The sequence below is a fragment of the Natator depressus genome, chromosome 6, assembly GCF_965152275.1.
Source record: "Natator depressus isolate rNatDep1 chromosome 6, rNatDep2.hap1, whole genome shotgun sequence".
NCBI lineage: Eukaryota > Metazoa > Chordata > Testudines > Cheloniidae > Natator > Natator depressus.
In genome coordinates, this window is record NC_134239.1 from 82,345,909 (window position 1) to 82,371,177 (window position 25,269).

The following is a 25,269-nucleotide window of genomic DNA, read 5'->3' on the forward strand; positions in this document are numbered from 1 at the left end:
TGTGCTTTAAAACACATACTATTGTTTTCAATCAAAGCCTCCCCTCCCCCAACACAAATTAACTTCAGCATTACTGGCACTGTTCTCCTGCTCTATGAAACAAAGAGCCAGTAATCTCTTTCTTCCTCTACTCCTCCCTCTATTCCCCTTTATCTTTATGCCTGCCCCAAAATGTTAAATTATTTTTCCTGATCTCACTTTATGAACATAAGAATGGATAGCAAAAACAAACTGAAAAGTTTTCTATACATCATCATTCAAAGAAAAAAGATGAACACACATGCGCGCACACACAAAAGGAACAAGGAGCAATCCCTTTTACTGTAGCTGGTCATTCACCTATTTGGAGAAAAAGAATACAAGGAAAAGGAATACAAAAGGTATGGCAATTCTAATATGAAACTGAACTGTTGCTTTCTGGTTAGGATGGCTTCATTTCTCTGAACTTGGTCAATTTGATAAAAGGCTGCTCATCAATGCCTTCCCCTAATTTAAACAACATAATTGGCCAAATTTACAAAACAAACATCTGCAAGTTATATGATACACCAAGTGAGAGACAGTGCCATTGTAAAACTCAGAAGAGTGAACTAACTCATAATAAACAGCAGGATTTTATATACTTCCCTTACCATACCTTAAATCCAGCAAAGGACTGTAGCACATACCTTGCCTCAAAACACATACAGTACCATTGAAAACAACGGAACTACACACATGCTTAAAGTTAGGCATATGCCTAAGATTTGTTGGATCAAAACCATAATTATACACAAACTATACACATCATAAGGAATTCAGTGAAGTGGATTGCAGTTGGCTTTAATATTAAGTGGGAAATTATATCCATGGAAATTTTAAAATATCTTTCTACTGTACACTATTTTTTCCTTTACTGTGTTCTTTAGTTTTAAGTCTACAGAATCAATTCACAATGCGCAGGAAACCCCCTAGTAATACTGGTAATTACATATATACTTTTCCCCCTCAGGGTAGATCAGACCTCTGCATGTGTGTAAATGTATGTAATATGGAACAGATTAAAGAGGCAGCCTCATAAATCAGCTCCTGTTACTTTTCCAGCATCTCTAATTTTGTTGAAGTAGCACATTTTCAAAAATGTGTTACAGGAATAAACTTATTTTCTTGTTTGGAGAATGCTACAGAGGGAACAAGGACAGTTGACACCAATATAGTTACAAATTAGTGAAGAAACAGCAATACGCCATTTCCCAAACACAATGAACTCTTCATGAGTTATACAAAAACACAGGAAATGGGGGCTGATGTAAATTCCATATAAAGCTTTCAGAATGGACGACATTTAAAGTCTAAAAGGAAGCCAAAGACAGACACATCCTTCCACATCCCTCTTACATGAAGCATTTGATCTCATTTTCTGACAAAAATATATCTTACTTACTTGCAGTGCTCATGACATTCCTTCCCAAAGTATTAGTGTTGTTATCACTGCTACTTCGGCTTAAATTCATGTTGTTAGTGGCATTGGTACGTGCTATGTTTGCCACTCTTCGTACAAAAGACTCCAAGCTAGAAGTTTCACGTGAAGATAAATTAGGAACACTTGCACTGGAGCTCATTGGAGCACCAGCAGCCAACAAAGAACTCACTGAAAGTCTGTTACTTGCTGAAGAGCTAAGGGGTCGTTGGGAAGCTGCTTCTTTATTGGTCAGTTCAGATACTGAACTAACATCAGGAGAGCTCACACTAACAATTCCCATGGATATAGCACTAGACTCCCCAGGAGTACGTATGGAATTGTCAGGACCTAACTTCCTTTCTGCATTTTCATTTCCCATGTCCGCTGTTAAGGTGCTGGTGCTTGCACTGGATGATGACCCTACTTCAGCTTGAGGCATGTTATCAGCAGAAGACAGAACAACAATTGGCTCGTGGACGTCAGTGCCTGAAACTATATTCTGTTCCATTACACTCTCTGATCTCCGCTCCATTTTGCTCGAACCCAAGCTGATGTCGCTGCTACTGGCCACGCTACACACAGAACTGCTGCTTCCTTTTCTACTTGAGGAGCCTGCAGCAGCAGTCGTCTTGTCTGGACAGTTGTTTTTCACCAAGCTGCTCCATGACTGCGTTGTGCCTGAAACAGTGGATGAAACAGGTTTGGGTGATGCCGCTGAATCAGGGTCGTACCCTGGTGCAAGCTTGAGGTCAAACTTTCCTTCTGCGCCCATACGGTAAGAGTTAGAGCCACCAGCATCCCAGGTGACATCAATCCAGCCTGGAAAGGGACAGGAGTTTGTGAGACCCAGCAGAAAGCAGACAGGAGCGTGTCAGACAGTAGCTCCACAATATGGGATCAGCTTTGCATCAGGGCTGTATCTCTGAGTTACTAAAATTAGTAAATAGCCTTCATTGCCAATTAAAATGAAAAAAGTTTTTGAATTTAAATAATTTGATAGTTTTACTAAGTTAAGTTGGCATTCACATGCCTTAACTAATCTCTATTTTCAGGGTCTGAGAATCCAGCCAAAAAAAGTTTGCTCCAGGCTGGAATTTGGCATACTAGATGCCTGTTAAACAGGCATTTCTTCTTGTTTTAAAAAAAAAAAAAAAAATCTTTATTTTAATTAAAGATGGATATGAGTTTCATATAAGTGGGCTTGAAGTATTTGTAAGATAAAATGTTTACTATAACAAAGGATGCTAATACAGTTTCCCCTAAATTTACAAATTTCATTCCTTAAAAATTAAGGAAGTTAAGTCAGCAAAAATCATAATTATGTATTAAAATAAGTATTAAATTTATGTATTAAAATTTCTCATGTCTTTACTTATTTCTGTGAAACTGTAATAATTACAACACTGTTATATATGTTGCTTAAATGAAGCTTAGTGTGCTAGCATCTAAGTTATAGAATGCATATTTAAAAAATGAAATTGATTAAACTGGGACTTTTTTTTCTTTCTTGTATTCAATTGAAAATACAAATACTTTTACTGAAACTCAGTTTTTTAGTTCAGTAATTAATGTGGGCCCAATCCTGCATTCCTTACTCACATGAATAGCCTCACTGACTTCCACTGGACTATACAGGTAAGGACTACTTGCTTGAGTAAGGGTGGCAGGTTTGGACTCTATAATTGCAAAAGAATAATAAATTTAATAGAATGTTTGACCAGATGATTACTTGAGATGAAAATAGCTCTAACAGGGGATGCACCTTTTCAATTCTTTTATTAGAAGATGTTTCTAACACCATTGTGATAAAAGACTAACGTAAGCAAGTTCAAAAGGTAAAGTTAATATCTAAACCCTTAATTCAGACTATTGTTACTACTGCTCACATCGTGTATAAATGGTAAAATGTTACTCTCATGTTTTAATTTCTTGCTTGTCTAAATGTTTATCGCAATCTTAATGTTTCATAAAGGTTTTTTTTTTAATTTAAGCTTTACTATATGTTGTTATAATGAAACTCGGTAGCACTGTTTCAACTGATCAGAACTTTCCATTAAACTCATAAAAATGTGGGGGGGGGGGTGTTAGTCATTTTATATCACATCAGGAAGAAATGAGACCTAGAAACTGTCAAGCCAGATGCACGTTTTATTTTCTCAAATAAAGACAGATATGAGCTATTTTTAAGTTAAACATTAAAATGTACTTTTGGCATCATCAGATGCTTTTTTTGTGTATGCAAAGTTCTACCCAAAAGGCATAATTTTTTAGAAGAAAATACAACTTCAGAGGCAATTCTCAAACTAGGCCAACACACTCTTGCAATTTGGAGAAAAAAAGTGTTTTTAAATGGCCACAATCTTCATATATGTCAAAAAGAGGTATCCACATTAGCAGTGTCACAGTTTATGAAGTATTTTTGGTTTTACTATGCACTGATAAACATTTGAGAGATTTTATATGAACTGTTTCAAGCCACCTCAAACTGAAACTTGCCATGCGAAAGGTGACACACAAAATTTGAATTTTTCCTTTTCCCCATTAAAAACTCAGGATTTCAAATGCTTTTCTTGCCAAACTCTACACACAAGATAGGGAGGTAAGTCCCTTATCATGGTAAACAAATATGAATTTCCTTATGGGGTTCAGGAGAGAATGTTTTGGAAAAGCATAATCAAATATACTATTCCTAGTTAGTAGTATCTTTCCTACCCTATTATTTTTAGATTATCTGATTTTAAAAGCCCACATGAAATTTTTTCATATATATAATGAGGTCACTTTCTACGCATTAGGAATCTTGCTCCTGCAAGGTGCTGGGTACTCTTGCCCCAGTCCAACATCTCCTTAAAATTCAGAAAATTCCAACTAAAGTCACTGGGATGTTTCTTGCAATATTCCAACAATGCATAGGAAGACTATAGTACGGATAAAGAATTTGCTGATATGTTTTATGTAATCTGACTTAACCACATGAGAAGGCTGAGCAGTAGTTTCACTTATTTTAAATAATAAAGTTTTAACAAAGGGAGATAAACCATTGATTTACTAGGAGATTTGCATGATAAAAATACTACTCACCAACCATACTTAGAAAAGTATTGCAAATAAGAATATGGCTGTGGGTGTGGCTGCATCTGTTAAGAGCAGTGTACTGACCATGGAAGAGTTCCCTACATGCTACATTGAAGTTTTAAAAAATATCCAAACAATATTATATCTTTAAATAATATTAAAGGGCTAACAACCGCACACAGAAAAAATACAGAGCTAAGGAAGGAGTGATCCTATATTCAGGAGGCATCAGAAATGGGGTTGATATTGTATCCTTGAAAGGGAAAACAATAAAGAAGGAGACAGTATAATCGTCACTGTTCGGGAGCCTCTCTGACAGCACTCTATATCCTCCTGAGCTCTGACTTCCATGGCTTTTGTAGGCCATTAAGTTAATCGCTTTTATATTAAGCAAACAGTGACCTGATCCCAGTGAAGCTAGCAAGACAGGAAAGGTATAGAATACGTATTTAAAAAAAAAAAAAAAGTCCAAGAAAAACGTTGCAAATGCTAAGCTAGAAGAGATGCAGAAAGGTATCTTGAGACAATGCAGATATGAAGCATACTTCATCATCTTGTACTAATCAACAATTTTACATGCTGTAAACTGTTTATCATGTCACAAACAGATTCTGCAATAACAATTTGGTGTATTTAATGAAGCAAAATGATAAAGATATATTCATTTCATATTCACCATTTCCAAACCAACTCAATTTCTGCTGTACTTGTTATATGTACTGGAACAGACTATTTTCATGCATTAAAAAGAAAAATGTAGAATTTCACAACTGAACTCAACAGTGAAAAGAAAATCATAAAACATTTAATCAACCTCCTCTAAAATATTAATCATCTGTGCCCTACAAACATCGTAACATTTTCTCATAGACTCTCAGACTTTAAGGCCAGAAAGGACCATTGTGATCACTTAGTCTAACCTCCTGCACTTTGCAGGACTCAGAACCTCACCCACCCAACCTCCTGTAATAGATCTGTAACCTCTGGCTGAGTTACTGAAGTCCTCAATCATTGTTTAAAGACTTCACATTACAGAGAATCCACCATTTACTCTAGGTTAAATCAGCAAGGGACCTGTGCCCCGTGCTGTAAAGGAAAGCAAAAAGCCCCTAAGGGTCTGCCAATGAAACCCGGGAGAAAATTCCTTCCCAACCCAAATTATGGTGATCAGTTAGATCCTGGGTATGTTGGTGAGACCCACCAGCCAGATACCTGGAAAAAGAACTCACTGTAGTAACTCAGAAGCCTCCCCCCATCTAGTGTTCCATCTGCAGGCACTGAAGATATATTTGCTACTAGCAATCCCAGATGGGCCACATGACATTGTAGGCAATACCATACCATCCCCTCCAAACTTATCAAGCTCATTCCTGAAACCAGTTAGGATTTTTGCCCCCACTGCTCCCCTCGGGAGGCTGTTGCAGAACTTTACTTCACTGATGGTTAAAAACCTTTGTCTAATTTCAAGCCTAAATTTGTTGATGGTCATTTATATCCATTTGTTGTGTCAACACTGGGCCCTTAACTTAAATAACTCCTCTCCCTCCCATTATCCCATTGATGTATTAACAGAGAGCAATCTTAGCTCCCCATAGCCTTCCTTTGGTTAGGCTAAACAAACCAAGCCCCTTAAGTCTCCTCTATTAAGATAGGTTCTCCATTCCTCTGACCATCCTAGTAGCCCTTCTCTACACCTGTTCCAGTTGGAATTCCCTTTTCTTAAAATGGGAGACCAGCATGGCACACAGTATTCCAGATGAGATCTCACCAGTGCCTTGTATAATGGTAATAACTCTTCCCTATCTCTACTGGAAATACCTTGCCTGATGCATTCTAGGTTTGCATTAGCCTTTCAAAGTGAAGCAAAGAAAACAAAATGATGATTTCATAATCACAATTCAACAGAACATGAAACTATTAATCTAAAACTCTTTATAAATTCAATAAGCACTTCCTCACCATTATGCAATTCTCCTGTAACAGTGCCTTCGCCCTGTGGACTGCCATCCTGATCTCGCCACTTCCAGTCAATTCCCCTGATTACACGAGCACCAGGAACCATGTACTTCAAAACTTGAGAGCGAACTAGCCGCCTCTGCCTCCGCAGATTAGCTTCTGCTTCCTTAGCTGCTTTTCCTACACACAGTAATTGAAATGTAGATTAAAGAAAAATCTAGACAAGATTGTAAAAGTATGTTTAAAAAGGTAGAGCTAAACTGCATGCAAACTTATTTTGAGCTTAGTTTTTTTAAAAAAAAAGGTCAATGACAAAGTTCAATTTATCACTTTCCTCATATTCACTTATCTTCATGCCATGCATTCACTATCACTTTGTGGGAAAGCAAATTGGATAGATGTATTATTTTCCTTACCTAATTGATCTTCACACACTCCATTCACAGTACCATAAAGTTCAAAACCAGACAGGGAGAGGTAGTGTGTTTGCCCACTGGCATTCTTTCCCATCTGTTTTATTCTTACATGTCTCCATCCTTGCTTCTCATCCTTTGGTGGATCTATAGGCCAGGTTGCTGTAGATCTTCATGTTAATTGGGAGAAAAAGAAGAGAGGCTTACTTTTACTGATGCTAATTTACTAATGCATGAAAACTGACAAGAACATGAAAAATATGAAAATAAGAAGCTTTACGGGTTACAAAGTTTGGATGAGCACTGGTGTGAATTCACAAGTGTTACCTGCTTTCTCCAAAAGAAAACCAAAGCCATCTTCTAAATCTGGAGTTCAATTTTTCCATTATGTGAACCACATATTAAGAGTCTCCTGGAACACTTCTCCTCCCCACTCTTGATTGCACGGAGCTCTTAAGGCTCCCAGTCACAATTACATAATTCCTGTAGCTACCATATTCCTGTAGCTACCATAGCAATTGCTTGCAGGAAAAAATAATACTAAGTAAATTAATAGCTTGTTTTAGCTGCATTTACCATAATGTAAGGCAAGACAGAAACAAAGAAAAACCAGCATCAAATGACCAGCCAACTTGCTACGAACCAGCAGCAAGTACTCAGTGGATTATGACCCCAGTTTGGGGAAAACTACTCTAAACCATGTTGTTACCATGCAAGTTAAGCTTATATGGCATCAGCTTATTCAGAGGATTAAGAGGAATGCTGTGTTAGTCTTCAAATGGAAGAGTAAACAAAATTTGCTCTAACATATTTCCACCGCCTATGACAAACATTAGAAATTAGGCAACAATCTCATCTTACTACTATATTGAGATCAGACATTTGTTACATTCTACATTTCATAATGTAGAGTGATAATGGTCAGACACTCTTTAACAACAGTGCATCTCTCCATTATCCATATGCATATACAAGATCATAGCAAAGAAGCAACTCTGTGGAAAATGCAACAGTATAGATTTTCAATATTTATGAACATTTAAGTCCATAATGCATCAGCGAAAATAAAAATGCGAAACTAAGTTTGTGGACTAGAAATGCTCTTAAAAGAACCAAAGAAGGGTTTAAAATTAGAGATGCAAGAGCCTACATCTAAAAGCTAGGAAATAGCAAAGCATGTTTTTAATTGACAGTTCAACTTTGTAAAGGCAGCTAGAATATTTTCAACGTACCCTGGTTCATTGAGACTACAGTCATCAACATGGGTATACAAAGTAGTCCAGTTCTGTCCATCCTTGGATACCTGGAAAACCCAATTTCTGAGTGCAGATCTTCCATAACCACGAGCATGGCGTAACGTATATGCCGATGGTATTACCCAAAGACCAAGATCTATGGCAAACCAAGCATTCTTATCATCATTAGTATGACAATTCAGAGCTGAACTCTCTCGGCTTAAGATGTCTTCCAAACGTCCATAAGGCAAATTTCTTCCTTCTGAAGATGTAACCACTACTAACCCATAGGCTGCTGGATTTACCCACTCATATGCAGTTCTATGTTGAAAAGAGAATTGTATATTATTCATTTATCATTTACTTTAAAAGAACAGATCAGTAAAGTTTGACAGACTGATGAGGATAATTTTTAATTAAGATTAAATTATAAAATAGTCAGACCCCCTGAGATATTAAATAATTGAGAGAATCCAAAACTTTCATATTACTACGAGTTCAAAGAGAAAATGATTTGTCTTAGATAAAGACAGAAATTGAAATTCCCAAGACAACTTCAAAGGTTCATAATGTTCTTTTATTCCTCAGGTACAATACCCACAAATTTAATTCTATCCAGGAATACTAAAAAGGAGAAATCGTTCTTTTCGAAATGATAGTATATTCCATTTTACTACAATACTTCCTTGAGCTCTGCTTCTGGTAACTATGGCATATTACATTTGATTTAACTAAATTAACTCTGAAGAATCTTACTTTGCATTTGTCCCAATCCAGTAAATAATTCCATTTTCATCAAAGTCATGTTGGTGCCTGAATACAAATGTTTGGCCTTCACGTAGTTTTCGTACAAAAACAAATGAAGCTCGATCAAAGTCATACCACTGCTTTGCTACCTAAAGAATGAAAAAACAATCGAAATCATATCAAGAAAGAATGCCTCTACTCTTTGCAAATTCATCTGTGTGGGATGTTGCTCACCATTTTCAGGAGATATTGCTCTAAAGATTCCACTGTTGCCAAAGGCTCCATTTTCAACATTCTGCCAGTTCGATCTATCAAAGAAGTCTCCCCAGAAGCACGTTCCAAACGAAACCTCAATCTTCTTGTTAATATCTAAACTCAAGTGTACCAAAACATTAATAAAGGCCTCTTCTGATCATACGTGTGTCAATTTTATGAAAGTTGACACATTTCACCATAATAAAAAGTTGTACTGATTCAAGCAAAATATATTTCCACTTTTATGTTTTCATATACCTGTTAATAAAATAACAAGAGCACAAAATGGAAACAAATACATATATCTTATTAAAAAACCTTTCAACTTTGCATCGTTACAGCTAACCAGACAGATATTCCTTACTGTACTGTATGGAGAACATGTTAAGTAAATTTTCTTTTCATCTTATGCCACAAAATTATTTACAGTAATGTCTTTTAATCAGGAATACAAAACTTTAAAATACTTTAAAACATATCCAATTTATAAAGTAGTGTTTTCATAAGTTCCCCTAGCTAATTTTTGGTAATTTAAACAGTATTATTATTAACAATAATACTTTGCACTTCATAGTGCCTTCCATGATCTTAATAACTACTTTCAAGTCTGAATGAGTTAAGACTCAACACCTGTTGGGCAGAAATGGGTAAACAGATGGGGAAACTGCAGAACCCAGATGTTATAATAGGAAGTCTGTAGCAAAGGCAGAAACAGAAGTCACATCTCACGGGTCTCCCTGATCAGGGTTTAGCCCCAAGACCATCTTTCCCCTCACACAGTTTTCTTCAATCCCATAGCTACAGAATATTACAAAAGGAGCCAAAGTTAACAACTTTCACATTCTACCAGTTCTTTAGTTGAAGACTGGGTCCGTTTTTGGTATATATATGTAGTGGACACTAGTTCCATCTGAAACGGTCAAGATGTGTATAACTGATTCTATGTATCTTAAGACATTGCAGTCTGCAAGCTCTCTCAGGCAAGTCATCATTGCACTTGAGAATTTTTTCATCGTTTTTTTCTCTGGTTACAACTGCTACGTTTGTGACATTCTAAATATTCTCATCGGAAGAGTTTGGATTCATAATCACAGGATGATGACTTAACCACAAAATTAGGCTGAAGAGAACCTAGGTTTAGAGAATATTTTTAATAAACAAAAGACGGCAAGAACAGAAATGGCAATTGAGAAAAATTATTGGTAAAGGTGAAAAGCACTACTGCAGGACTAAATACTTACTTTTCAAAAGTTACTGCAAGCCAGAGACCCCCCTTTTATTCCTAAAAATTCTTGCATTCTTATATTAATACCAGGAATCAATTTACCATATTGAAGTCAGCATCAAATGTATGGGAAGTAGGATGGAAAGTCAGACAAGAAATCTAACAATTGATGTTCAGCACGCTGGCCTTAGAAAGTTTATCCATCAAACATTACCTTACTAAGGAGGAATAAAGTTTGAATTTTTTCCCCCTTTTTACAGATGCTTAAAATAAGCCAGACTTGAACAATGTTAGTTACTTTTAACTTATGAACAAGCAACGGCAACACTTCTCCACATTGGTCTGATGAGATAATAAACTGGGTCTATGAGAAATAAAACAATTTTAAAAATATTATATATAAGAAAAAACCAAAAACTTAAAAGCCACCTTTGTTGCCGCTTGCCTCTCCAACTACCAACCCATCTCTAAACTAACTGAATGTGCTGTCTACAATTTCTCTCCGGTCCTCCAATTCCATTCTAAACCCTCTCCAAGCTGACTTCTGCCACTTGCACTCCACTGAAACCACTCTCACCGAAGTCTCTAATGACCTCCTTCCAAGCTAAAGTTCAGGCTTGTTCAACACAGTCCATCATACCCTTCTTGAAATCTTGTCCTCCTTTGGCTTTCATTGCTGTCCTCTCCTGGTTCTCCTCCTACTTCTCTAATAGCACCTTCAAGCAAGTTATTGTAGGATTCTCCTCGTATCCCCTCCAACTTTCTGTGGGGGTTGCACTCTGGGCTTCTACTCCAGACCTGTCTCCTTCTGTCCAAACTAAAATCTCAACCAATCTCTCTGACATCTCACAGATGTCTAACCATCAGCTCTAGCTCAACGTAGCTATAACAGAGCTCTTAATCTTGCCCTCAGCTCTCCCTTCTACCTTGATCATTGTGAACAATAACTCTATTTTGCCTGTCACTCAGTCCCATCGCCTGGGCATCATCTTCAACTCTGATGTCTCTCCAGGTTCTCACATCCAGGCTATATCTATATCTTGAAGTTTCTTTCTGAATAATGTGTCTAAAATACAGTCTCTGCAATTCATCCACACAGCTAAAAGGCTCATTGAGGCTATAATCTCATATCTCAATTACTGCAACATCCTTTTCTCTGCCCTTGACACATGCAATCTTGCCCTGATTATATTCATTCAGAATGCTGCTGCAAGGATCATTTTCATCACCTATCACTTTAAGTCAACCTTCTCTTTGAATCTCTCCACTGGCTCCCCTTTCTCTATCACATTAACCCACTTGTTCTCACTTTCAAGGCCCTTCACAGCCTATGCCTGACCTATCCATCGTCTCTTATTCAGCCAAATTTTAATTTTCCATCTGGTAGATTTTTGTACTGACAAAATTGACTGAATTACAGAAATTGCTGGGGAAATGCTAGTGGTTTTGAGGACAGGAGGGAAGTTTGGGCTTTTGGCACCCCCAAGGGGTTGTGGAATGTGGTTTTAATTTTGATTCTCATGCCCAGCTGAAATTTTTGGTACTGGCGAAGGGATGCATCTTCTCTTTCTACCCCCACTTTGAGGGGGGGAAAAGAGATGGCTTTCCATTTTGGAGCAGGAGTTTAATTTGAGTTAATTTACATTTCTTGTTCCCACCACAGCAACCCTGCATAGTAGCTGTCTCTGATCAACCAAAAATGCCAGGCTTCATCACCCACTTGTTAAATTTTTAAACAAGCACCTTGGTACTTTCTCCCATGCTGCCCCTCTTGAAAAGAGCTCCCTTTAAACATCTACAAAACAACCCCATTATCCTCTTTCAAACTGTTTGTATGATGCCTACAATAAACTTAACAATTAGGCAACTGGTATGTTGATACCACTGCCTATCATGCTGATCAACACTGTCTCACTGTTTCCTCGTACTCCCCCATGTGTGTTCTTCTGTTGTTTCTGTTCTTTTCCTAGGGCTTGTCTACATACAAAAGTATGTACAGTACAACCTGCTAGAGTGGATGCAGTTATATCAAGGTAAAGTGGTCGTACTGGTATAGCTTATTCCCACACAGGATGGGGAATATCACTGGACACAAGGAACAGTTGACAAATCCCCTCTTTTTTCAGTCAGAATTTACCTGAACTCTCACTTTCTATAAGAAAAGTAAATGAAACTGCTAAAAAATCTGAGCAGTCCAGCAAGTAGCAGAACATTAAAGAATAATGAGGTCAGATCTTTTTTAAGGTTAAAAAAATTCTCTAATTCTTTACAACTAGACAGGAATATGCCTCATGTAGATTGACTGAGATTTTTTCCTAAAATTAATGAGAAACTCAACATTATACATTACTATAGCAATACACAGTTACCTGCAGATTATATGTAGAGCCTGGTGTATCATACAAGTAGAGAGGTAGACGTTCAATAGATTCCAACACTGCTATCAATTTCCGAATTAATGCAACTGCTGGACGACTGTGAAGTGAAGCAGTTAGACATTACAAAAATTACCTCACATTGAAAACGCAAGAAAATGTTTTTGACTAAATCTCAGGGGATAGCAATGTTTTGTTTTAAAGTTTGGAAGAAAGGTGAAATCAGACTGTTTAAGAAGATAACTTGACAAACCTATGGCACTCCCGTATTTATCAAAATGTTTAATTATTTCAATTAAAAGTATCTTTAACATTTAAAGATACAGGTGCAATGGTCTTTCTTCCTTTCTTAGGTACCCTATCTTCTATAGCTGAAGGGACGTTTGGTGACCCTTTAACAGTGGAAGTTGCTTTCAGCCTACAACTCAACGTTCTTGCCATGTCTTCCAACTCCTTGTTTTTCTCTGGCCCCCTACTTCCTCCTTTCTTCAGCTATTCAAAACCATTAGGCCTTCTTAATTCCCTTAGGGATATCCACACAGCGAAGAAAAACCCATGGCTGGCCCATGCTAGCTGACTTGGGCTCGCATGGCTGTTTTCATTGCTGCGTAGACTTCCAAGCTCAGGCTGGAGCCCTGTAGAATGGGAGGGATCCAGAGCTCAGGCTCCAGCCCAAGCCCAGAAGTCTACACAGCAAGGAAACAGCCCTACAGTCTGAGCCCGAGTCAGCTAGCATGGATCAGCCATGAGTTTTTCTTTGCTCTGTAGACATACCCTTAAGTTAAGGGTTGCTTCAATACAAACTTCCTGATGACACCCTGCACCAGGGGACTAAGATATTGATGCAGCACAAGCATCACAGAAAAAATGAAAAAGGCAATTTTTCTAAGTTATGGGTTCCTCACTTTTGCTGTGGAACCATATCAAAATCAAATATGCACTGATGGCTGCAGGCAAGATACGTTATCAATTGCATCATCTCAGGTACTCTTTACGTATTTTGGCAATTAATGTCCAACCAGACTAAGCACCAGGTGGAAGGGTACTACGATAATGAAGTACTGGAACTAAAAAGGAAAGGCCATGGGGAAAAAAGAGGAATAAAGAAAACAGTGGGACAGGAGAATAGTGAAGCTCTGGGCTATAAAACAGATCTGATATATAACAGTGGGGAGGAACCAGATACAATCAAACTGTACCACAAAGCCACAAAAAATGACAAATCAAGAAAATAAATTTGAGAAATTAAGAATGTATATATTTTCAAATAACTATGTATTAAAGGCACCACACATTAATGACAGCATATTTATTTTGTGAATACCCTCTGGAAATTAATTTCTCTAATGGCTGTTTAAGTAAAACAACACTCCAACATGTTTATGTCAGTCTATAGTCACCCATTCCACAGTGTTAAACAGTCTACTATGCCACCATAGAATGAAAATGCCCACATATGACTGATTAATGTGAAGCTACTTTATGCCTTTATGAATTAGCATAAATAGAGCATATTCCAAGTAGCAAACTGGTCAGTCAATTAGTAGTTTAATGGCAGATGCTGCCACTTAAGACTAGTAAAACGAAAAACCCCAGGGCAAATGTAGGTCTTATTTTGTTTTACTGCTTCACAAAGGAACACAAATTATTTTTTGTTTTTACCTTTCATCATCTTCATTTTCACTGAATGCTGTTTTGAACACATTTATTCTCTCTACTAGTTGGCTACAATCTTGTTTCACATCTAAATCCACATTCTAACAAAAAAGAAAAAATATTATTAAAATATGTAAAATGGTGCAAAGTAATAAATATACTGCTTCTTTAGACTGAAAATGCACTTGTTCATACTTACTGACTGCTACCAGTACAAAAATAAAGAAAGAAAGAAATTGAGCAAATATGAAAAACGTGATTTTATCTTTTGATTACACATGAACTTCTGCTTATATATATTCTTCAGCTGGTTTAAGTCTGCATAGCTCCATTTAAGTCAATGAGAAGCTACGCTTATTTACACCAGGGGAGCATCTATTTATTGTAAATTGTTCATTTTTAAAGTATATTGTACTCTTTTCTGAACACCTCCAACTTTTCAGTAAACTTACATTATTTAAAACAGTAAGAAGTGCCTGCACTAAGCCACTACTGCACATTTCATATGGTGAGATAGTGTTTTCATCCTTCAACAGCACAATTAAGTTTTCTAAGGCAGTCTTCATTAAATCTCTCCAAGTATTTTCTCCCTCAATGCACTGGAGACAAAGAGAAGCATAAGATGAGACAAGTTAGTATAATTTAACTGAAGTATTATTCCAAGTACTACTACATATACCAGGGGTGGGCAAACTTTTTGGCTCAAGGGCCACATCGGGATTGAGAAACTGTATGGAGGGCCCGGTAGGGAAGATTGTGCTTCCCCAAACAGCCCGGGCCCTGCCCCCCATCCGCCCCCTCCCCCTAACTGCCCCCCTCAGAAACCCCAACTCATCCAACCCACCCTGCTCCTTGTCCCTTGACCGGCCCCTCCCGGGACCCCCCCCGACCCTAACCGCCCCCCAAGATCCCACCCCCACATCCGCCCACCCCCTGACAGGCCCCCCAGGACCCCCACGCCTATCCAACCCCCCCCCCCCCACCCGCCGTTTCCCATTCCCTGACCGCCCCCCCGTCCCATCCAACCTCCCCCTGCTCCCTGTCCCCTGACTGCCCCCGGGGACCCCCTGCCCCTTATCCAACCTCCCCCACCCCCTTTACCATGCCGCTCAGAGCAGCATGCCCAGCAGGAGCAGCGGGCCAGAGCGCTGGCGGTGAGGTGAACTGAGGCTGCGGGGGAGGGGGCACAGCAGGGGAGGGACCGGGGGCTAACCTCCCCGGCCAGGAGCTCTAGGGTTGGGCAGGATGGTCCTGCAGGCCGTAGTTTGCCCACCTCTGACATATATGGTTTTTGACAAAATATGTGAAAACTGTAAACATGAACATTTCATGTCTGAATTTATTGCAACTTTCCCTTGTTTCATGACAGATACATTAAGATATGAAAGCCTGTACTTACCTGTCTGTTTGTATGAAGTTCCCAAGAAGATTCTAACTGGGTTGCTATGTTCCTCAATGTTACAACTACTCCTCGAGGCATGCTTTCAACAGCTTTAAAATGATCATCATATAAATCTCTTGCCATAGTTCGTACCTGCCAAAAATTATTCTAAGAATCAAGATTAAAATATTCTTTTTATATTTTAGTATGCACAGTTAGTCATTTTGAATCATCTGAGAAGAAAGCCTCCTGAGGAATATGGATGTCTCCTAAGTAACAGCATATGAAACTGAAATAGGATGGTAATTTTGGTCTTGCCTAAACTTCCTTTCTAAAAATTGAAACTGGACTGCTACTGCTCGTTTCCAGTTTAAATAGCTCTTCCCCTTAACTGTTGCTCAGCAATTCATATCTAGCACAATCTCCCCCTTTCTATAGCCCATTTTCTCTCCACAGTCAAAGCTTCCATGCTCTCCAACACAAATGAGATTCCTAGAGATATTTTGGCACAACAATCAAGTAAAATACACCACCACCACAGACGGCACTGCCAGAATGACCACCTTTGTAGAAAGTGAATTTATAATGCCAGAAGGAGAGGGGTAGGAGCCCCTACTCTCCCCATAAGATACCTTGATGGCAGAGGGGAGAACAGTGGCAGGCTAGACAAAAAAAATCCCTTCTACACATGGCACTACAGCCTGTTCCGCAGATGCTCCTCCTACAAGGTGCTGTTGTCACCACTGAGGTGCTTCACTTCAGTCAGGAGAAGCTCCATGAGGAGATGAAGACAGAAAAAGGAGTGATGGATAGTGGAGCATACAGAACAGCTACAAAGCAGGTGGCAAGCCCTGCAAGGCATCAGTGATTTTTCTGAGCTTGGCAAACAAGTTATAATGGTTCAAGATCCACAATAGAATATATTATCTTGATGTTTACAGAGGGTACAAATATAAAAACAACTGTAGTTTAATATTTTAATAATTAATATACTAAAATATTCTTTATTCTTTATTCAGAACAGGAGGAGGAGGAGACAACAGGTTTGGGAGCAACTGTGACAACTGTACTATAAATTTGCTTTAGCAAAATACCAGAATATACATGTGAGATTACTAGTGTTTCTTCAAGATTCTAGCATCTGGGTTTTCTTTGCTAAAGATGTCCATGACAACAGTATTTAGATGAGTGGGAAGGAATATAAACTGATCACACAACCAGATATTGTTGTGGACAAAGATGGACAAAGACGTTCATGACAACAGTATTTAGATGAGTGGGAAGGAATATAAACTGATCACACAACCTGAAAACTAGAGTAAGGGTAATCACACTGCCTTGGCAAACTGCATATTTGTACATTGAAAACCTTAGTGCATGTTGCTAAATTTCAAGCACACATGCCATGCTTATGAACAAGTTAATTTGTAACTGTAAGCACAACAAAGGTTACAGAACCTATGAGCAATTCATATCTGTGCCTATGTCTACACTCATATCCTAGACATGTTAATCTCTTCACAGTGAAGGTTAAAACTAACATTCTATGATAAACCCACTTTTTCCTAACACTCCATCCCACTTCACCAATACTAAACCAACTCCCCCAAAAATTTTCCTATGTGATCTTACACGAAGCTTTTCTAAAAGAAGCTTTTCTAAAAAGCCTGTGGCCAATAGGAGAAGGCATTCATTAAGTGAACTTTCAAGGAAATCAGGTATTTTGCTTTTCGGAGTTTTTCTAATATTTTTTGCCTCATAATAATGACTCGTGTTCAGCAATTACTTGATACAGACTCTGGATTTCTGCAACACTACATCCCTTCCTACTCCAAGATCTCTTCCCTTCACTGCTCCTCATCCAACCAGCACAATAGAACAGTATTTATGTTTATTTTTATATTAAATTCAATTTTACATTTCCTCCACATTCAAATTTTTGATGTGGTACGTATTTTTGTATTTACAATGTGTAATTGCACTACAAAAATTGTTGCGGAAAAGCTGGAGATTTTGAGGGTCAGAAGGAAGACTGGACTTTTGGCACCCAGAATGTGGTTTCAGTTTTGGTTTTCATGCCCGGCTGAAGTTTTTGGTACTTGGGAAGGGATGCATCTCTTCTTTCTCCCCTCATTTTAAGGAGGGAAAGAAGTGACTTTCCATTTTGGAGCAGCAATTTTAATTGAGTTAGTTTATATTTCTTGTTCTCCCCACTGCCACCTTTCCCAGTAACTGTCTAGGGCACCCCATCCCAATATCTGTCACTTCATCTAGCCCTACGTAACCACCAAACTGAGGTGTAGGTAGGCAGAAGACACTTTTCCTCAGGGCTATTGTTGCATGCTATCTGCAGACTCAGGCAGATAGCACTGCAACACCATAGGTACCAAGCATATTTGGTTCATGTTCTGCAACTTTCAGTCACAACCATATGAGTTAGAGGCTTGGTTTTAAGAAGGAGAAAGTTCAGTTTCTGGAGCACAATTAAGAATAAAATGTAAATATGCAACCATTTGCACAACCCCATAACTGTATAATATCTGTAAAACAAAGTGCCAAAAATTCAGGTTTGTTTCATTTGCTGACCTTGCCTAAAACTGGCATTTTTGGCAATTTTCAGAGAAGTCTGAGATGGGAAATATAAGTTCTTCTCTGACTGAACTTGTTCCCAATCAAATCAATGACAATAGTTCCATTTATTTAAATGGGAGCACGAACAGGGAGGTTTGAAAAGTAATTTTTGTCGGAAACAAGTGCACAGGTCTTATAACTTTCTCTGTTTGTGTCACTTTGCATAGGTGTGAATAGGGAGAGGTGACATCTTCATCTACGGCAATTAATGAATGTACACAAAGCAATATTTTAAAGGATAAGATTTATCTCAATGAGAAGATCAGGCTTGTTAGAAACAGTGGATGAGAGCCATAAAATTACTGTAGATTGACAGAAATTACATTTTTTTTTAAACAAACATGGCTCATTTTCTCTCAAATCTGAAAAAAAATTGCTCAGTTGATACTAAATTGGTTGTTAAAAACCTCAGTTATAGGAATGCATCTCTTCATAACCTAAGAAAAATTAAGAATATAGCAAACCACAAATTTGATTAGAAGTACAAAAACCACACACTCACAAACCTTCTGCTTTGTTTTCTCTAACTTGGATTTCAGTTTTCTACCTCTTTTGCCAGTCCAGCCAGTCACAAACTCTGATCCTGCAAACCAATTTTTAAAAATTTTTAAATTTCACAATACTTAAAACACACGCGCACACACCCCTGCCCATACCTGTTTATTACACATATCTACATACTTACCCAAAGAGGTTTCAGCCGTAAATGAATGTTTAGTTCCTCTATTGGACTCAAAAACAAAGCCTGGGAGATCTTCCTTTAATATTGTAGCTTGCTGACCATCTGAATTGTGGATAGCAATTTCTCCTTCCTTCAAACAGGTGAGTGACCAGTTTCCCACAGTAAGTTTAGTGGGCCCAGGTGCTGATAAAATTGGCTGACTTGTGGTAGATGGCTTTACTTGGCTTCGAGCTCTTTGTAACTTCTCTAAGAATTCACTTCTACTTTCTATTAAAAAAACAAACAATTTTCTAGTGCGTGACTTTAAACATAATATATTTCAAGCACAAGTTGTTTTTTTCACGAACAAAGTTTGACTAAGTATACTCAGTGCAAAATGTAATTTTAGATTAAGGCTCTAAAACATTTTGAACTCCAGCTCTCTGTATTTATGCATTATAATAGGATTTAATTACATGATTACACAAGAACTGCATAATATAACTTTTCTTGGGCGAGAGAGAAGACATATAATGTTTGTTAGGAAGTGCAACACAAAGTAAGTTAAGCAAATCCATGTTAAAGTAATTTACCTCACTACTGTTAATATGAAGTTCTCTAGGAGCCCAAACAAGAGTAATAGGAGCCCAAATCAACCCTCCAACAGAAAAACACAGTAAAATGGAAACAGTATTTGCAACTTTTGAAGTTCAAAAAGGGGTTGGGAAGGAGACTGTAGCAAGAAGCCACAGTTACTCAGTATTAACACAAGGGGGCTTCTGCAGATTCAGGAGACGATGCCAAGGAGATGCCACTACTCCCATTCTGCTGACTCTACTTTTCAGGTCCTTTGCTCCACATAGAGGGGAACATCTTAGTCAGTCAGTTTAATTATATTTTAATATTTTTCTCAACATATGGAAACTAAATGGACAACTATAGACAGGTTTTTCATCTTCTAAATGAGAATTTGATTTTGACCAATATTAACAGTTTAAACGATACACTGAAAGCAGTCTTATGGCACCATTCAAGGGACTGACAAAATCAATTATTTATATGAGATAATATTTTAACAGAGGAGGAACAGAACAGTATCCAGTATATCCGAGGAGAATTTAGGATAGTCTCAACCTAGGCTGCCTAACAGTTATCTCACATAGCTGTCATTATATGTTGTTTTCTATAAAGGTGTGAAGTTAAGCCATACTAAACCCCTGTGTGAATGCTCTCACTCAGAAGTAGAATGGCCTTAGTTCACACTTAAAGAATTGTCTACATGAACATTTAGTTTGCAGGCAACCTGGATATAAACATACTTCACACTAACCTGCTGCACACAAGTGTTTGTGTAGACCCTGCTGATACACACTAACAGTTCCTTCATGTGCTTGAATCTACACATGTGAGATAGATCAAAGCACACGAAGGAACTGTTAGTGCGCACCAATAGGATCCACGTGGACATTTAATGCATGGCAGGGTACGTAGGGTAGATTTACACACAAACCAGAAACTAAACTTTCATGTAGATATGTCATTAGATTAAGGAAAAGAGAACCAAGGCCACTTTACTTCTGAATCAGAGCATTCATACAGGAGTTTAATATGCTTTAACTTCACACCTTTAGATAATTTGACTTAACTTTCCTGGGTGTTCCTGTGTAGAAAAGCCCTAACTTGGTTCTGTGAGGTTGATCTAGTAAGATACCTCTCCAAAGTCATTAAGAGTGGCAGAATAGCATCCTTGGTTTCTATTCTCTATCCAGAATTGCAATTCACAATGTGCAGTTCTAATTCAGTGTTGATTAACCCCAGGACGCATCTTATGTAATTTATTGTTTTTATTATATTATTTTGTGAGTTGGTGAAAAGATCTTCAATTACAAAGGATTGCTGTTGAGCAACAGAACTGAGTAGTCTGAACAACACAAAGATACAAAAACTCTGTAAAGAGTGTATAAGAATACAATGGACATTTTAGAAAAGTCCTTCTTTATCCCCCTTCACATTTGTTTAATATTGGTTGGTTTGAATTTTTAGAAGACAAACTAAAACTTCAGTGCAAAAATTACAATGATTTAAATATGAATTTTGAAATTTAAAGCGAGTTAGGGCAATCTTAAATATGCCTTCTTGCATATTATCACAACACTTGTCAATATGGTGTACTATATGGTAAATGTTTAATTATGGTTTAACTAGATAAATTTGGAAATGTTTCACTAATTAATTTACTTAATGCAGGTAAAATGACAAAAAAGATTCCAATAATGCCAGGCAGTAAATAAAATATTTTTTTTTAACACTTCTAAAGACTGCATGCTTAAATCATTTGATGCATATAAATTTTTTTTGTACTATACAACAGTAAAATGGCAATTTTTAAATGTTTCTCCATAGACAAGGTTGAAATTAACCTTATATTACAAGCCTGATTTTGATCTGCCCTCACCCAACTTCACCAAAATAAATATAATCTCACTGAAGTTTCACAGATTTGATCTTAAACCAGGAAATTTCCCTGATTTAATATCATATCTCTGGGTCCCCATATAGAGAAGCCCTAAATTTGCACTACAGGCACTACAGCAGCCCAGCTACAATGCTGTAGCTATGCTAATCCCTCCTTTTTTCTGACACATTTGAAACAAATCAGACCTGGAATCTGGGAGCTGTAAGGATTTCAGAAAATTAATTATCTTCTGGGGCATTTTCATAAACTTTTGTTTTGGTTCGACATAAATTAACAGTTGAGCTAAGAAGTTAAAAATGTCTTTTAATCTTTTCATCTTGGCAAGGATTGGTGGATTTTACTATAATATTTTATAGATGGGTTTAACAAAAATAGGTTTCAGAGTAACAGCCGTGTTAGTCTGTATTCGCAAAAAGAAAAGGAGTACTTGTGGCACACTTAGAGACTAACCAATTTATCTGAGCATAAGCTTTCATGAGCTACAGCTCACTTCATCGGATGCATACTGTGGAAAGTGTAGAATATCTTTTTATATACACACAAAGCATGAAAAAATACCTCCTCCCACCCCACTCTCCTGCTGGTAATAGCTTATCTAAAGTGATCACTCTCCTTACAATGTGTATGATAATCAAGTTGGGCTGGAAATGCTTAATTAATAGAAGTTGCACATTCTGTACAGAGTATAGAAAATATTTCGCAGAATACTTCTAGCTCCAGGTCTGTCACCTAATCCCCTCACCCACCACCAGTTAAAACACTCTGACATGTTTCCCAGCCTTGATGAGAAACTTTCCTTTGCTTGTCTTCGAACACAGGCAATTTCATTCTGCTAGCTAAAAGCAAACAGTAATTTGCATTTCAGCCTGTTTTCCTGGGATGGTCACTACAAAGAGCCTTTCATGATTGGGATGATAAAATTAAGTTTGCATGAAGAATCAAAACAAAATGAAGTTAATACACTTTTACTGGCGAGATGTTTTCTGAACCTAATCACCAAGAAAGTCAATTTATCGTCACATGCTATTTGACAGAAGCATCACAATTAACTGACCAACTTCTATCTGTTTAAATGCTTTACTATTTAGTAAGCCAATTTCTGTAAAACAGAATAGATCAAATTAAACAATATAAATAAACCGAGATTTATCGTGAAGTTGAGAAGAAATTATACCTGAACTATCTGATCCTCCTTCTGGACTCCCACTTGAATACATTGTTGCCAGTTTTCCATCCAAGATAAATCTGAACCATCCATTGCTACCATTAGACAGTTCCAGGGCTGCTGCATCACTCCAGATATATAAGCAGTCCCTTCCCCTAATGATGGACCACTCTCTCCAGTGATATGGTTTACCCTGCTGCAGTTCTTTAGCATCCTCTTGGGGTTCATCCTCCTGTAAAGTTAAATAAAATAAAGTAATTCAGGAAAAAGGTAATTTAAATAAACTTGCTGTAAAAATACAAAAAGCTAGACATAGAAACTAAATATTCAAAAGTATAACTGTAAACCATAAAATATTGATTTTAAAAGTTCTCTTTAAGGAATGTTTAATGAGATAATCTGCATAAGCAACACTTCTCTCCATAAATTACCCATTAAAATTATAAATGTTATTAAAAACCTACCTGTTGGGGCAGCCATCTTAGTACAACAATGGTATTGTGTGGGGGCACTGACAAGGAGGAAACTTAACATAAAAGACTACAAAACAGTTTCCATCCTGCTTTAAAAAAAGAACACTTTATTGTCTACTATTTCTATGTATTTAATTTTTTGAACTTCTGGGTTTTTCTTGTAGTTAAACCTGTTTAAGTGTTCCAGATCTGTTGTTCATTTCCTTCAGAGGTCTGTAAGTACAGATCTACTATTGTGCTTTTTCTACCCCCGCTCGCCACCCACCAAAAAAAGCGCTTTCAGTTTAGACAATGTTGCATTTTTTTGCAACTTGTTCTCCAGTACTATAGCATTACACCACCTGGAGGAAAATCACCAAAGGTGATTTGTTAAGTCAAAGTTAAAGTTGAATGGGTGATGGAAATTAGCTGGGATGGTAGCGAGTGGTCAATTACATGGTAGTTGGGAATGGATACATTAAATATGCATTCTCAAATTTTCTGTAATTTAAAGGGAGTATTTTTCTTAGTTATGTTTAAGTCCATTATTGGGAGGTTTAGAAATATGTTAGCTATTTAGATATGACTATTTTTAAACTACAGTTGAAAATAGATTAATAAATCCTACTTATCAGTTATATTTCAGTAATTTTTCAAAGCACTGTGAATATCAGCTAATTAATCCCTACAACAATTCAAAGAGTAAGTATTATCTCCATTTTACAGATGGGAACACTTGGAGAGAGCTTGATTTCCTGTTCAGATGCATATTACATTACTGAACAAAACAGTGGAGTCAATTTAACAGAACGTATACATCAAGAACTCTTATTATTGGTTTTATGTATTTTTTCACATTTTCATGAAGTTGCAAATATGTAAAGACAGAAGATGGCTTTGTAGAACAGACAAAGCTAGATAATGCTGTGCTTACTTTCTCAGGTTTGGACTCCTCTTCATTCTCATCATCAGAAGATGGTCCTGCCAAAGTTGACACTTTACTAATTACACCAAGTCTAGCAAGCTGATCTAGAAAAAGGTCACCACCTTTATCTACCAAATCCCTTATGATTTGCAAGGCTAGCAAGTGGCCATCATCATCATCCTGCAAGAAATTAGTGTAGGAGGGAAAAAAGAAAGAAAGGAGAGAGGTGTTTACTGCAAGCCATTTCAAATTTTAGGCATTGTTAGTCCACCACTTAAACTGTTCACATCATGGCCTGCTGATTTATCAAAATTAAAAAAACATCTGATCAAAGATAAGGTGATAAGCTATGGCCTAATGTCAAGATAAGGTGATAAGCTATGGCCTAATGTCAAGTAATCACAAAACACTGATCTTTATTTCACAGATAGATTCAATACATTATAAAAGCAGCACAAAAAGTTAAAAGGGGAAAATTTTGTTTCTCAAATACAGTGTTATATCATAAATAATAAAAAGAATAAGGTTACCTCTTGATCAAGAACAGTAGCAGTGATCTCAACCAATACTGTGGGAAGGTTGTGACCAGCATCAGAATCACAAACCTCTTTTAACAATGCTTCAGAACAAAAATGAATCATTTTTCTAATGAGGGCAAGACTTGCTTTCCTTTAAAAATTAAAATAAAAAATTATTCCTTGCAAAGCTAAACAATCATATAACAAGTGATAAAAACTGTCTCAAAAAACTGTCTGAGCTCCAGAGGTTTTTGTATTCTACTTATTATTATTATATTATCTCTAAAAATTATATCTGATAACTGGGACTGAAATATTGGAATGTCAGCTCACGTTTTAATTCTTTTAACCTATATGTAAATAGAATCAAGAAGTGCAGAAATCTGAAGTCCTCCTCTTCCTCCACACCTTATCTCCATGCAACCTTACTCAACCACAACCTCTCTGGAGATGTCTAACATCTCTCTCCATTCCTGGCTAACCCACACTGGATTTGCTTTTCTGACTCCTTCCTGGATATCCAAATCCCAACAACCTCAATACATCATAAACTCAACTCCTCTTTCCTCATCCACTTACTATTAGACAGACAAAGGCTTACGGCAAGAAGGGACCATTAGATCATCTAGTCTGATTTTCTGTATATAAGAGGCCATTAAATTGCACCTGGTTACCCCTGTAT

At 37.3% G+C, this 25,269-nt stretch overlaps 1 protein-coding gene across 5 annotated transcripts in view; it reads right to left on the reverse strand.

Annotated features, from left to right (window-relative positions):
• Positions 1-25,269, reverse strand: part of HECTD1 (HECT domain E3 ubiquitin protein ligase 1) — a 95,084-nt gene that overhangs the window by 28,432 nt on the left and 41,383 nt on the right. For 3 of the 5 annotated variants that reach the window (XM_074955813.1, XM_074955809.1, XM_074955808.1), the window contains exons 11-25: positions 24,600-24,738; positions 24,079-24,249; positions 22,702-22,924; positions 19,076-19,339; positions 18,897-18,973; positions 15,778-15,912; positions 14,831-14,977; positions 14,385-14,479; positions 12,717-12,822; positions 9,102-9,236; positions 8,877-9,016; positions 8,118-8,441; positions 6,889-7,055; positions 6,476-6,652; positions 1,424-2,260 (exon numbers count right to left, since the gene is read on the reverse strand). In XM_074955813.1, coding sequence (XP_074811914.1) covers positions 1,424-2,260; positions 6,476-6,652; positions 6,889-7,055; positions 8,118-8,441; positions 8,877-9,016; positions 9,102-9,236; positions 12,717-12,822; positions 14,385-14,479; positions 14,831-14,977; positions 15,778-15,912; positions 18,897-18,973; positions 19,076-19,339; positions 22,702-22,924; positions 24,079-24,249; positions 24,600-24,738 — 3,137 coding nt within the window. The remainder of the gene's footprint in view (positions 1-1,423; positions 2,261-6,475; positions 6,653-6,888; positions 7,056-8,117; positions 8,442-8,876; positions 9,017-9,101; positions 9,237-12,716; positions 12,823-14,384; positions 14,480-14,830; positions 14,978-15,777; positions 15,913-18,896; positions 18,974-19,075; positions 19,340-22,701; positions 22,925-24,078; positions 24,250-24,599; positions 24,739-25,269) is intronic. The other 2 variants (XM_074955811.1, XM_074955810.1) reach the window with 1 other exon arrangement.